The 15070-nt window shown below is 38.3% G+C and overlaps 1 protein-coding gene and 1 long non-coding RNA gene across 19 annotated transcripts in view; one reads left to right on the top strand and one right to left on the bottom strand.

Moving 5' to 3' along the window:
• Positions 1-5756, bottom strand: part of LOC121818050 (uncharacterized) — a 38107-nt gene extending 32351 nt beyond the window's left edge. The window contains exon 1 of the long non-coding RNA XR_006058155.2: positions 5583-5756. This is a non-coding gene — a long non-coding RNA (uncharacterized LOC121818050). The remainder of the gene's footprint in view (positions 1-5582) is intronic.
• The window catches only part of SORBS2 (sorbin and SH3 domain containing 2), a 209376-nt gene that overhangs the window by 145912 nt on the left and 48394 nt on the right, over positions 1-15070 (top strand). For 5 of the 18 annotated variants that reach the window (XM_060407128.1, XM_042241332.1, XM_042241325.1 and 2 more), the window contains 3 exons: positions 6590-6748; positions 9516-9572; positions 13928-13977. In XM_060407128.1, coding sequence (XP_060263111.1) covers positions 6590-6748; positions 9516-9572; positions 13928-13977 — 266 coding nt within the window. Of the gene's footprint in view, positions 1-6589; positions 6749-7437; positions 7522-9515; positions 9573-13927; positions 13978-15070 lie in introns of all 18 variants that reach the window. The other 13 variants (XM_060407133.1, XM_042241327.1, XM_042241331.1 and 10 more) reach the window with 4 other exon arrangements.

The following is a 15070-nucleotide window of genomic DNA, read 5'->3' as shown; positions in this document are numbered from 1 at the left end:
AGAGTTTTCTTTGTTAGTGTCTTTAAGAGTACCCAGGAAGCCACATCATTATATATAAGGTCAGCCCTGAAATTTGATTAGAAACTGTTGCACACCACACCCAATATGAGTGTCCTTGATTTAGTTTTCAAACCCTGTATTTATGGTTATGTTCTTGAGAAACATGTCCCAAAACTTTATAATCACATAATTCATACAGGATATTTTTCTAAACCTTCTTTGCCTTTCTTCAAATTAACTTGTATCTTTTAGAGTAACATGACTTTACCAGAAAAACTGAAAGAAAAAAAAATGAACACCACTGAACTGCAGGTTCCACTGCAAACATATAACTCATTCACTAGGTTTTAATATCATTTAATATCATGATCTTTGAAATTTTTAGGATGAGAACCGTGAATTCACCATTGCATAAAATGGAAAAGATCAAAATCATCATTCAGTATGAGTCTCAGAGTTAAATGTAGTTACCAAAACATTAATGATCATTCTAACAATGTCTGAGACCCTTAGGATGATGGGGGTTGTTACTGTCCTGAAATGCTGTTGCAGCTTTGGTGTCAGGAAACAGGACTGATTTTGGAAGCTGTCCATCAGGATATTTCTAGTATTTACTCATGCAACAAAATTTATGAAGCACAACCTATGTGCCAGACATTAGATTAGGTGCAGGGGACATGGCAATGAGCAAGACATAGTCTTTACCTCAAGGAACCTGGAGTCTATCGTTTAACCAATATGCAGAGTAGACCCACATTTGTAAGAAGCAGACCATCTCCAGTGCGGTTAAAACGGAGACATGCAGAATGAACTTGCCCCCCTCAAGAGCTTATTCACAGGCCCTGTCATTGTGAATGAAATGTCCACTTTAGTCACGTCTTTGGGTTAATGCCTTGAAGACTCGAAGTTTAAAAACAGCAACGACAAAAGCAATAGCAATAGTTGTAGCTCCTTATTGAGCACTTACTTAAGATGTCAGGCCTTGTAATTCATGCCTCATTACCATATCATGATCCCAACAATTCCATGAAGTAAATGTATGGAATTCCCATTTTACAGATAGAGAGACTGAACACTTGTTAAGCAACCTTGCCCAGCTTCCCATGGCCGGTTAGCACTGCACCTGGGAGCTGAGCCCAGGCAGACTCATACCTGGTGCATTTCATCACCTTCACAATGCTCAACTGCAAACACATTTAGCTAGTAGTCATTATCACCTTAATTAGATGATTTTTTAATTATTTTATAGTATAAGTTAATTTGTTCATTTATAATAGTGTACTGGATTTATCTGACCAGCAACCTGGGCCCTGAGTATTATAGTTAAGACACAAAACCAATATACCCAGTATACTGAACTAGTTCTAAAAGGAATAGAAAGATCTGGAGGGTGGGTGTGGTTGAAGATTCGGATATCGATAGCTCTGTGCTGCCACAGGGAAAGGGCAGTGAAAGGAACCTAGAAACTTGGAAAAAAGTGAGAATGGATATCTCATGAAGAAACAGAAAGAACCAAAATGTTTATGCCTCCTAAACAATTTTGCTGAGGGCCAGCCTTATGCAAGATGATCTCAGCCAGTCATCTGTATCATTTTGGCCAGGCTTTTTATTATAGGGCTCAGCTGGTCTAGGATCTTCTTTTCATCAACCCTGAATCCATTCCAATTGCCTCTCTAAACCAGAAAAAAAAAAAAGGGCGGTGGTGGTGCCACAGGGCGTGGTTGCAGAGACTGGCTATGTCTTGATATTTTGATAGAGTTTACCTAAGATTTGAGACTGTCTTAGACAGAAGAGATAGAGGATAGGGAGCAGGTTTGCTAAATAAGAGGGATGGGACAGCAAATGGACAGCACTCTCATGTCTTTACTCCAAGACAGTTTGTGAGCATTCCTTTGCTCTTTTCATCTTTAATTTCTGTAAAGTATACACCGCAGCTAGGGTACTCTCTGCTTCTCTTTTGAATTCCGAGATGATGCCATCATCTGCCCAGTCTTCCCAAGTTGTCATCTTGGATTCCCCTCTCCCCAACCATCTCAAAGTCCTGCCTCGTGGGAGAAGGGCTACTGCCCTTCTCTGTCCATCTGGCCCACCGCTGTCCACACCTGGATTAGAATGTCAGCCACTAACTCATTTCCCTAATTCTCCAATCTCGTCTCCACACCATAGCTATGACAACCTTAGAAAGCCTCCTGCTCAAAACTTTCTCCTGGCTCTCAAGGGTCCTTAGAGCAAAACCAAGTTCCTTAACATAATACACAAAAAGCCTCATGGTCTGGCCCCACTGACCTCTGCAGCCCTGAGTATCTCCCTGCCCTTCCTGTCTCACCACATTACAGCTCTACAGAGAGCTCTGCATGCCCTCCTCCCTGAACCTCTGTCCAGCTGTCCCTCAGCCAGGAATGCTCTCTCCACCACCTCTTTCCTCCCATGGAAAGTCCCATATCTCCTGCTCAGCCTGGCTCACTTCCCCCAGGGCACCACCCTAACTTCTAGACACCAGATTCCTGCTTCCCCTGCTGTGAGAAGCCCCCCTAAAGCACACTGCACTGCCCCTTACCACCCTGAATTGTTAACGGCCTGCTGACTTGTCTGTGTCCCTCATTAGACTTTAAGCCCCTTGAAGGCATAGACCATATCTGATGCACCAGTTGAATCCCTAGCACCTAGAGCAATGCCTGGCACAGGGTAGGTGCTCAGTGAACACACACTGAATTAATAATAAGAGAATGGGGATAGGTTTTCCCCTTGGAGTAAGTGGTCAAGTTGGTGGGATGGAATCCTTGTTATGTTGCTTATCTGTGAAGTCTGTATGTTTCTAGGGACGAAAGGCACCCCCGGTCTCCATCAAAGCACACACAAGGGGTCCCACACACTGCTGTTAGAAACTGTGGTTCCCTGATTCCCTGGCACATGAAGTAGAGAGAGGAGACAGTGCTATCTGAACAGAAGTCCTCCCCAAGACCCTGGCCAAAGGGATCCTCCTCTTCCTTAGAAATCTTCCTTATAATGTATATTCATATTCTTTAACAGGAAAGTAAAAATGAATACAGTTTTTTGGAAGTGCCTGCATACTCTTCGACTATAAATTCAGGAATGATGATTAAATGGCCCTAATGTTTGATCTAGAAAAGTACTCTGCAATCACCAGGAATTTATCTTAAACTGACTTGAACCACAATTTATTCCACAAGACAATCATATAAAATCTCTCCTGGGATTATATTGATAAAAATTCTACATCCTCTCTGGCTTGGATATATTTACAGGTGAACCACGTTAAATTCAATTAAGCTCTGGTTTAGAACACCTTTATGCTTGAAAATAGAAAATAACCTGGAGATGTAATCTTTCTCTACGGTAACTAAACCCACACATCATAAAAGTGAGCAAACAACCACTGAAAATACAGTGCAGAGTTGAAATGCAACTTAAATCCTCAGTGAAGTTAAACTTCTCCAGCAGTGAAGATTGTCACTAGAAGCTTAAGCTATAAAAACTGAGAGTTTCATCTGTTGGTTTAAACCATAAAAATTGTCCTAACAATTGTAGAGCATTTACTGTGGAATCTCAGTAAATATAAAACATAGTTGCCAACATCCTTAAAGCTTAAAAATCTAATGACCATATGACAGTGGCAATTTCTTTTTGTGCAGAACTGCAAATAGAAACCCCATGCCTGCAATAATACTGAGAACAGGAGATTTTTTATAATCTGAAAAGCAACTCAATTCATTTCAACTGTAGAAAACAAACCTTGAAAAATAGGTTACCTTTAAGAATCGTATGTGATTCATAGTTTTCGGTTTTCTCACACACCTTCCTCTCGCGCTGATGACCCAGCGTTCACTGTGAGCACAGGTGTGCCGAGTTTTTCAAAATGAGAGGAGACCCAAGGAGGGTAGAAAGAGGTGCACCAGAACCGCTGGTCTTCTGTTGTCTTTTTTGAGCATGGTTGTGCCTCCTAAATGTTTCCTTTGTGTTGTTAACCTTTGTGTTACACAATTGAAAACACTTGAGTTGCTCATGGAAAGTGTTGTTTTGTGAGATCATGAGTATGTCTGTCTCTCTGTGGGCTGACCATCCGAATGTGTATCACTGACTTCCATGAGGCCCCTGTGTGCCTTAGGGTGACTCTAGGTTGCTACATAATACATTTAATTGTTGCCTGACTAAAGGGATTCAAAAGGTCAACCACAGCAAAGAGAAAATTCCAGTTCTGCCACTTAGCTTTTCTTTACCAGGCAGGCTCTGCTCAAGCCTGTGCCTTTCATTACGCCCCAAAGTTATGGATAACTGCTAATGATCATTGTTGTGGGCTGGGGGGGTGGATGGGGGGAGGGGTTCTCTTCTAATTGAAATAGTAAATTGAAGTTTTATTCTACAAAATTATAAGTCATGGGAAGTTGCCGCTCTAAGGTGGGATGCGGGAGGGTAGACAGTATTCTCCCTTTTCCCTAGTCTATCAGTGAAATAGATTTCTATAAATCAGAACTTAGTATATTTGTTTGCTGTATATATACACTTTTAAGGTGAAAACAGAGTGAAGTTGTAACCACTGGAAAATATACTTATTTGTTTGGTAAATTTGCTGCCCTCTACTGTTCAAAACGTTTTTAAAACAAATGTTTTCTCTTAAGAGAAGTTTCTGTCTCCCCTTAACAAAAATAAAGTATCGTACATGAAAACAGAGATTATAAAATCAAGAATTAGCAATATTCTTAAAGGTGTAGCATGAGAAACAGTGAGATTTGAAAAAGTTAAAGATTATTCTCCTCTGGAACCAGTACTGGGCCTCTTATACACAGAACAAAATTGCTGGAAAATTCTAATATCATTTACCCTAAAAATCAGCTCCAGCCAAACTATTCCACAAAATGCCTACATGCTGCAGCTATAATCTAAACGATAATTGGAGAAAAATAATATTTTAGTACAATCAAAATCTCAATGACTACTTTTGCACTATCAATGCAGAAATAAATTGAAACAAGTTTTTTAATTAAGGAAATGGTAAATTAGTTACCAGAATATTTTCTATCCATTTCATTACTTCTGAAATGTAAACCAAACATAATGCTTACTAAATGGAGAATACATCTCAAGATTTCTGCAGCATTTTTCATAGTAATCATACAGTGTTTTCCATAATGTTATAATAGTCAAGGATAATAATATTTGAAAAGAAAGAAGTCTCAGCACTGTGTTTGTCGAGGCACAAGCTTTGTGACACCGCCATCACTAGTATCACAGTCTGTTTTGACTCACTCAGCACCCCATCGTAAATGTGTTACAAGGTTACTACATGGGCTTTATCACTTTGTTCACCACAATATATCGGGTATTGTAGGCCATTTCAGCCTTCTGTTATGATGTCTCAGACTTTTTCTATCACTGCCTGTAACTACTATCACAATCTCAGAAAATACTGAAATAAAAAGCACATCTGTTAAAAGACTTTGGATATAATTGATTATTAAATACAGACCGTGTGTTATTAACAAAACTATTGGGAATGCAACAGGCCAACAAAACACTTGGACAAGCTAGGGTCAAACAATGGCTTCTGTTTGAATATGGCGTACCTCAGAGGTTGTTAGAGCGTTTCTTCTGGAGCTGACATTTAGTTACTCAGTGCAGGTCCTTGAGAGCTTTAGGGATTGGAAGAGAATATAAGGATCCACTTTGAGGCCGTGAGCACATCACAGACCTCTTGGACTATGTCCTCTCCTGGACCAGGTGAATGGCTTTTAGAAAACAGGAGCTTTTTTTTCCCCCCTGACTTAAAATACTACCGTCCAGCTGCTCCACATTTAATTAATGTCATGTAATGGAGCAGGAAATGCCAGCCCACTCCAGCGCTGTTGCCTGGAAAATCCCACAGACAGAGGATCCTGGCCGATTATGGTTCATGGTGTCACAAGAGAGCCAGACACAACTTAGCAACTAAACAGTGAATTCTCAAAAAAGTCATAACCCATACGTAGTACTTTAAGCATCCCTTTTGAATGTAAAATCAGTAGCCTGAATCAGTCTGGTCAGGCATGTATTATTTAAAAGCATTAAGGATATTGCTGGGTAAAGTCAATGCTCTTTTTTTTCCTATTATCAAAACAATTGTATATATTGTCTCAACCTGCTGATATTAACAGTCCTAGGTTTTGTACCTTAAATATGACATTCAGAAACCACTGGAGAGGTGAAAGTCAATTATAAAAATTTTTTTTTTAGTTTTTCTCTAGAATGTTAACCAGGGTTGGATTTTCTCTCTTCCCCAACCCTTGATTAACCATATGAAAAACCCTTCCCCACCCACATCCATGCCTCTAGGCTCAAGGTGGACAGGTAGGTGGTACTTGGGGTATCATAAAATGAGACCTTTCTTCCCTTTGTGAAGGCTCTTCACACTGTTTTCAGTGTTCGGATCAGTCCTAAATTATCTGGGGGCCCCTGGGGCAATGTACTTTCCTGGAACGTTTTCTTCTGCCTGACTTAAGGTAGGGCACAACGCACTGCTAGCTGGTGTCCTGTTGGCTCCCCCAAGAACCTCTATCTAATGAATCAGTTTGTCCTTCACCCCTTTTTCTTGCAGCCCCCTCTCCCAACCACTCCGACACCTGTTCCAAGGGACCCTGGCCGGAAGCCTATTTCTATGTCACCCTGCGGAGAAGTAACTGGTAGCCCCTCCCCTCCGCCCAGGACCAGTATCCCCGCACCAAGCCCGTGCGCCCCGGCTCTCTCCCCGATCCGGGTGAGCTCCTTCCTTCTTTAACTCACGCCGTCAGGAAGTTCAGGTGTAGCCCTTGTTCCCCAGAAGCTGAGAAGATAATCAGAGGCTGGCTACTCACCGTCACCCCCCTCCTTGCTGCCCTTTTCTCTCTCACCGAGACTTCCGGGTTCCTCTCGTCCAGGGACCCGCTAACAGTCTCCCAGCACTGCTCACTCCTCCCCCGACCTTGTATCTCTTCCACGTCCCCCCTTTCCTCCCCGAGGCTCTCCAAGGGCCTGCACGCAAGTCAACTGTGAGCAGAAGGCAGGCTCACTCACTGGGACCCCTGAGGGCAGGGCGATGCAGGCACTCGCCCAGAAGAGCTACCTGGGGAGGGAGTTGAGGCTGTTTTAATACCTTGCTGGGCTATATCAGTGCTCAACCTCACTGTCACAGAGAGTCTGTCATAGTTTATGCATCCAGCTAAGGAGGAAACCAGAAATGATGGCAGAGAAAACAACTAGGGCCTAAGTGACGCCCTCGAAGCTAAGCCTTCATATCCTAATGTGACTCATTTTACTTTACCACCTCTGTTCTCTCTGGCTGAGATCTGTTGGATGAAAGTTGATGCATGTTTGTGTGCGAACGTGTGTGTTTTTCATGCCTCACAGCGTTGCCCTCACTTAGCTCAGTGTGACTTTTCCTTCCCTTTTCCTTCACATCTGCTCCAGACTGATCGCATAAATCCAGATGACATAGATTTAGAAAATGAGCCCTGGTATAAATTCTTTTCAGAACTGGAGTTTGGACGCCCGGTAAGTGAGGCTAGACTGTTAATATAAAACAATTAGGAGAATGTTGTTTGATTTTTAAAACATAATCGTTATCAGAAGAGATAGGTGTCATTTAGAGAATAAGAGCTGAATTCTATAGACACCAAAAACCACTGAAAAAAGTATATTCTATACACACAAATTTGGTACAGCTTAGCTCACACTCACTTCTCTACCAAATGGTTAAATTAAACATGTTCAGACACTGCCTATATAGTTTTTTTTCCCCACCAAATCATACATTAGGATTACTTTATATCTAATTGCAAATTCAAAATGTTGAACCAGTATCTGTCTTCCCATAGACAGACAATTCTTGACAGAAGATTTGTATTTGTTTACAGTCCATTTAGGTCTAATTCAATCAGAAGAGTACCCTGTAAAATTTACGATAATAAAAATTACTATGATGATAGCTCCTGTTTGGTTTGGAATCACCAAGCACCTGCAGAGGGCCTGTTCTGTGTGATCTCAGAGAGACCTCACAGCATCCCTCCTGTAAGAAAAAGCCAGAGGACAGAGGGGTTAATTAATTTGCCCAAGATAGCAACTGGCAGAGTCAGAAGTTAATCCCAGACCTATCAAAAAACAAACAAAAAGCAAACATCCTGGGAAAGCCCTACTATAATATACTGCTAGAATATCACCACCATAAAAGTCTCATTTGCTCTTTGTGCTCTTAGGCATGAAAAGAAAGGAAAAAACAAGGAAACTCTGTAGACCTTGATTTCCCCTCCTGCTACTGAAAATCACAACATCTCTGGTCCCCAAAACCCCACCAATAAGAATTGCTTAGTCTGTTTGGGATAAAGAGTTGACCCAAGCTTCAAATAACAATTTCCTCTATCAACTCAAATTTTATTGGGGAAGTGCAGATGCCAACAGCAGTGCATTTGATGTCTGTCGATGTCACAGTTTTTATACTTTCATTGGTGTTTCTGAATTTTAAATGCCTGAAGAACATACTGAATGCACTGCACAGAAGTTTTAGTAAATCTTTCTTTTATCATATCATGTACTGATTTATACACTCATATACTGACCATGTATTATATACTAGGTGGTTATAATGGTTAGTCCCTTTTATCCATTAAAATGCAAAGGAGACTTGATTAGATTCATTATATCTTATTGAACTGGATCAAAAGTGACTGTAAATGAATATAAACCAACTAATTTTTTAGAATTTCTGTAAGTAATAGGAAGAATATTTTCCCTAATTTGTATCCAAGTATTCACATAAATTGGGCTTCCCAGGTGGCTCAGTGATAAAAGAATCCGCCTACCAATGTAGGAGACCTGGGTTCAATCCCTGAGTTGGGAAGATCCCCTGGAGAAGGAAATGGTGACCCACTCCAGTATTCTTGCCTGGGAAATTCCATGGACAGAGGAACCTGGCGGGCTACAGTCCATGGGATCACGAAAGATTAGGGCACAACATAGGGACTAAAACAGCAACAATTCACATAAATGCATTTTACTTTAGAGAAAAAAATGTCCCAGCTTTAAATGTGTTGTTGTTACTGTTGATTAGACAGTTCACAGGGGCTAGAACCAATTTCTGTTCTGAGCCTAAATTATCACCATTTTTCTAACATCATTTTCAGCTACACATGGAAACTCACCAGCATGCTATCCACCTGCTCCTTCGGTGTTTCTTTAATGTACCTTGCATTCCTCTGCGGCTAGAGACTAGGAGTGCTGATTTTGATTTGCTGAAATGAGTTTATACTAATCCAATCACTCGTGATTTTGCCCAGTGCTTGGAAATAGTTACGAGCATTGCACTCCTCCTCCCGGGCTACCGGGCCCTGCCTCGCCGTTTTGCTCCGTTCACGTCGCTCTTTTGTGTGTATCTGATGCTGTTGGTCGGTCTCTAACTGTTGTCACCTTTCCCACATGGTCATTCCTTGCTGCCACTGGTTCTCCTCCATTCCATCTCTGCACTTCTGCTTATGTGGTGCATCTCCACCCAGCCTCCCAAAAAGGCTCTGGACTATGTTCAAGATCACTCTCCTGGTGTTTCCAATGAGGTAAAAAACAAATTACTTTCTTTTTCAGATTTCTTTCTTGGGAGCTGTTACTGTGATTCTGAACATCCATGTTTTACGAGTCACTGAAGTATCTATAACCTGTTTTTTAAAGTCTATCTTTGCACCATTGTGTTGTATCCAGTATCATCACTGCTTGGACATTAATTACATCACAGTTGTTGGCTCTTAGGTGAACAGTCATGCCAATCATTACTTTCAGGTGAACTATTCAATGCATCCTGGTATCTGAGTGTGATAATCAAAAAGCATTATTGCTTATATCTGATTATACTGAATAAAATACTACTGAAAATCTCCTCAGAGCCATTTTATCATCATGCTTGGAGGTATAGAATGACAGTTTGGATTCTTAGATGATCAGATTTTTTCTTTTTGGCCATACCATGTGGCACAAGGAAATTCCCTAATCAGGGATCAAAATCACATCCCCTATGGTGGAAACATGTAATCTTAACCACTGGACCTCTGGGGAAGTCCCATAATCAGATTTTTTTATGTCTCATATATTCCTAAAATTTATTTCAATTCTTTCTTTTTCACAGATACAATTTCTAGATTTTAACATCAGATAAAATCAAGAATAGGACTGACAAATAACTGGCACACATGTTACAACTTCCTAGGCAAACATTACTACGCCCTTGGCAGACATTACGGATCCTTCTCAATGCCGTGATCCAGGCAGCCACTATAATAGATTAGATTATCACTGGCACATGAGATGAAATGTATTTTCCACCTCTGTATATGATGTTCATTACAATCTGATACATAAAAAATATGCCTGGCAATGTAAAGTATTATTTGAATTAGTCCAAAAGAACCTAAGAAATTATACAGAGCCAAAAGCTTTTTCTCTGCAAAGAAGAATGAAATTATTTTGGAAAGCAGACTTAGGACCATTAATAGACATAAGCAAAAGTGATGGTTGTTTAAACATTAGCTAATAAGAAACAAAAAACCCCCCATGGGAATTTATAGATGCAGCTAGGATGAGAGCAAAGTGAATAAACTGGCTTTTGCAGTAGTTTTTACACAGTAGTTTCTCTGTGATCCTAAATAAATGAAAAAAGCAATAAATATTTTCATCAAAAAAGTCTTAATTCAGTTAAATATATTCAACTAGAAAATAAAGCTAGTAGGACACCTATGCTGCAGGATATACTACTGATACACGAAGGTGATAACTGGAATTCCAGGCACAGCTGCAGGAGAAAATAACCCAACTAGCTAGAGCAATCTGCAATTCCAAATGACTTTCCCTGAGGTATGCATCAGAGTGTATGTTAAAAGTGTATAAATATTTATATATTAAATAAAAAGTAATATAGAGTCTGAAGAAAGAGTATCATTTCAACATAGGAGCAGTCAAAGGATTTACTTCAGAATTCGATAAGGTCACATATTTCTCTTAGATATCCTGGCCAAATATTTCAAGGATATTATTAAGACAGTTCATTGAGAACTGAGATGGAATTCAGAGATCACCATGTCTAACCCACACATTTTTCAGTCAAGAAAGGTAGAGTCCAACTATTTTAAGAAATACATCCAAAACCAGATGATAATATATGGCAAATTAAAGATAAAAAACATCTCCTAAACTTGCTTTATACCATACTTCTTAGCACTTCCAAGAGATGTACTAAGAACTAAAACCTTTTAGATACAAATTATTTGTTTTATTTGTTTATACTATTATACAAGTTATACTATTCCTTAATAATAATAGATTTTTATAAAATACATTTCTGTAATTAATATTACATAGTAATACTTGGTATAAAAATAGTAGAAAATTAATCCTATGCATTCTGTAATGTTAACGATAGTGATGAAAATATCATATAGACGCACTTGGATATTTAAACTGATTTTCATCTTCTCTTTGGGACTGAGAAGAGGGTGTTATTTGTTCTGATAGCATATTAACTATATTATTAATTTCACATCATAGTTTTTCAGTGTTAAAAAATACTCTGATAAGGTACTGAATTCTGTCTCTAATAACCTCATGTAAAACATTTCTGATAAAATTTATAATTGATTGGACATCAACCTAGCTACCATTTTTTATTCAGTGCCTATTATATGCCATGAATAACACATTTTTAATCCATAAGTGAGAAACTGACATTAATAAGGAACAAGTAAGGATTTTTAAGCAATGTTTAACCGCATGATCACTTAGACTCAATGTCTGTACTTTATTAATACATCCTTCATTTGGGTGTATTAAAATAATGGTAACATGTAAACACTCAGTACATTATAATAGGTAAAACAGGTACCTCCTCTCTGAAGACAATTTCCATTTCAGAATGAGTACCAATCATATACAAAGTTTTCTCTTAGTCATCTATCTAAACTTCTTATTGCTTCTTTATAATTTAATACTGAACCATTTCCTTTGAGCATACATCACGATACTGGTTTCAATTTATTTTACCTTGTGGAAACCAGCACATGGAGGAATAATTTTAGCTTCTTAGCATAAGTCTAAAACACAATTTAACAGCATGGAGTCTTCACTTCTTACACTATGTTTTATTTCATATTACTATAGTGTTTATGCTCATCTCAAGCTAGTGATTCAAAATTTCTGATCACTTTAAGCGTATTCTAAGAGTGTCTACAAATGGACACTTTTTTTGGCCAACTGGGCACTGTGGTTGGGTGTCCCATGAAAGCTGTGAACCACACAGATGTTCTGAGGCTCTTTGGTGCTGCTCTTCTGCAAACATGAAGAACTAATATTTATAAATCAGAATATAATTATCTGGTTTTATTTATTTACTTGTTTTCAATCCTTCTTATCTGTGTTTATCTTTCCACCCTTCCAGTGTCCAATTTAGAGTAGCAAGTTAAAACAGTCATTAAACTTACCCAATTAGCAGACCAATTTTTTTTCTATCTTTTTATTTGTTGAGAACCTCAGAATTAAATATTTTATAAGAACTAAAAGTATTCTAATATGCTTTTTCTCTGTCTAAAAAGAGGGAGTAGTATTCTCTTGCATAGGCATGCTTTGTTTGTTTTGGGGCAATTCCATTCTCATTCAGTAAGAGAGAATTAAATGAAAATCATAGTTAATAGAAGATATTTTAGAGTTGTGTGTAATGGGGCTTGTCAGTATATATCTACAAATACTTGGTATGCATTTTCCGAGACATCATACATCATACCACAACTACTTGCCTCTCAAATCCATGTCTAACAAAAATATTAATATCTATTTCATTGTATTGTTCAGAATGAAGGAATATGAAAATGGTGTGTACAATAAGCATTTGGAATTATTTATCAAATTTATAGTATCTATTTTTCTTTGTTCCTATATCCATGGACAACTGAAAGCTGATTTTCTGACTAAAAGATTAAAAGTCCACTTTTAAAGAAAAGTTGATACTTTGATTCATTAAATCTTCTATTTTAACCTAACCCTGAATGTAAATAATTTCAAAGATACAAATCTGTACCTGATTCAAGGACCAGGTAGTTTAATTTCAAACCAAATTCTATGGTTTTTTTATTTAAAAAGTCATGTTTATGTTGACAGATGAAAGAAGTTCTGCTTAAATTTTATGTCTACATAAAAATTACACGTGGCAATATGACAAAAATTTATAAAGGTTTATGCTTTATAAGGATTGAATGATGGCTACCAATACTTCTTTAAACATCAACCATTTCTTTATGTGAGAAGTTTCTATTTATACGCTGTTTCTACATGAAGGGGTAATTTTTCTTTTTCTCACCCCAGGCAACGTTTATGAATATTTTTAGTTATACAGAGAAAAGTAGTGTTGTACACTTGGCCCTCCATATCTGCAGGTTCCACATTCATGGATTCAACCAACTTAGGGACAAAAATATTTCCCACACACACACACAAAAAAATTCCAGGAATTTCCAAAAAGCAAAACTTGAATTTGTCATGCTAGCAGCTATTTCTATAGCATTTACATTGCATTAGGTATTATAAGTAATCTAGAGATGATTTAAAGTATACAAAATATGTGGGTAAGTTATATGCAAATAGTACACCATTGTACATAAGGGACTTGAGATCTTCAGATTTTTGGTATACTTGGGGAGCTCCTGGAACCAACTCCCCTCAAATTATATATTAGATGAAAAAGTAGATAAGAGGAAAGTAGAAATTAGGCTGCATGACTTCTTTTGGGGAAAACATTTTTATGCCCACAACAAATGGTATTTTTAATGTCAATTTTGACAGTATTCTTTTTAGGATACCTAATTTAACGTCCAGGGACACACAGAATTTTGCCAAGGTAAAAATTTTCATGTTAACTATCCTTCTGTCTTAACAGGCCTCATTGTATCAATCCTCTATAGACAGAAGCCTGGAAAGACCCACTAGGTAAGAATCTCTTTACAGGTGGTGAGGGGGTGGGAGGGAGGCTCAAAAGGGAGGACATATGTGTATACTTGAAGCTGATTCACATTGTTGTACAGCAGAAACCAACATAACATTATACAGCAATTATTCTCCAAATGAAAAATTTTTTAAATCTTCTTACATTATGCAACCAGAATATTTTATGCCAGTGGTTTCTTTTTCAGTGAAATAGTAATGATGATTTTTTTATCCTTCATCTTTATTTTAAACACCATAATTCATGAAATAGTTTTGTTTCTGCATCATTTTATATGAGGAAATATTCAAGAATGTATAAAGTTTAAGTGAAATAATTCTAGGTCACTTTACAGGCCGAGAAACTCTTGCCTTTCCTGTCTCCTCCATACTCAAGTTGTCTTCTCCTTAGATAAGGATTATAAACATCTAATTTTCAATACTGTTAGATGATATGATGAGGATACATTTTTTAAAACTGTAGTAAATTATAAACTATTTTATAAATTATGTTCTGCATATATTTGTTCATTATACTCTGATCACACATTTCAAAATACCATGGAGTCGTTGCATGCGACTCCATGGACTGTAGCCTACCAGGCTCCCTTGTCCATGGGATTTCCCAGGCAAGAGTACTGGAGCAGGTTGCCATTTCCTTCTCCAGGGGATCTTTCCAACCCAAAGATCGAACGCACATCTCCTGTGTCTCCTGCATTGTCAGGCGTGTTCTTTACCACTGAGCCACCAGGGGAGGCCTAGAAATACTGTTAGAACTGATAAATGAGGACTTACCATATACCAGGCATTCTAAGTACATAAAATATACTCAAGCCTTAATTATGAATTAAGTACTGTTATCTACATTTTATCTCTAGCAAATGGAAACTTAGGCTTCATAACATGCCAGGTTTACACAGTCAGCAAGGGACAAAGTATAACTGAACCCAAATTACCTGTAGGTCCTAACTGCCCTAAGAGACCACCAAGGCAAGTTCTGTTTGTAGGCCTTCAATATCTCACTTACCTTAAAGTGCTACAGAACTTCAGACACAGTTCAGTGACAATACTGAAAAATGCAGACTCCCAGCCCTATCAT

Source organism: Ovis aries, chromosome 26 (assembly GCF_016772045.2).
Source record: "Ovis aries strain OAR_USU_Benz2616 breed Rambouillet chromosome 26, ARS-UI_Ramb_v3.0, whole genome shotgun sequence".
Taxonomy (NCBI): domain Eukaryota; kingdom Metazoa; phylum Chordata; class Mammalia; order Artiodactyla; family Bovidae; genus Ovis; species Ovis aries.
This window is presented reverse-complemented; position numbering and strand designations above follow the sequence as displayed.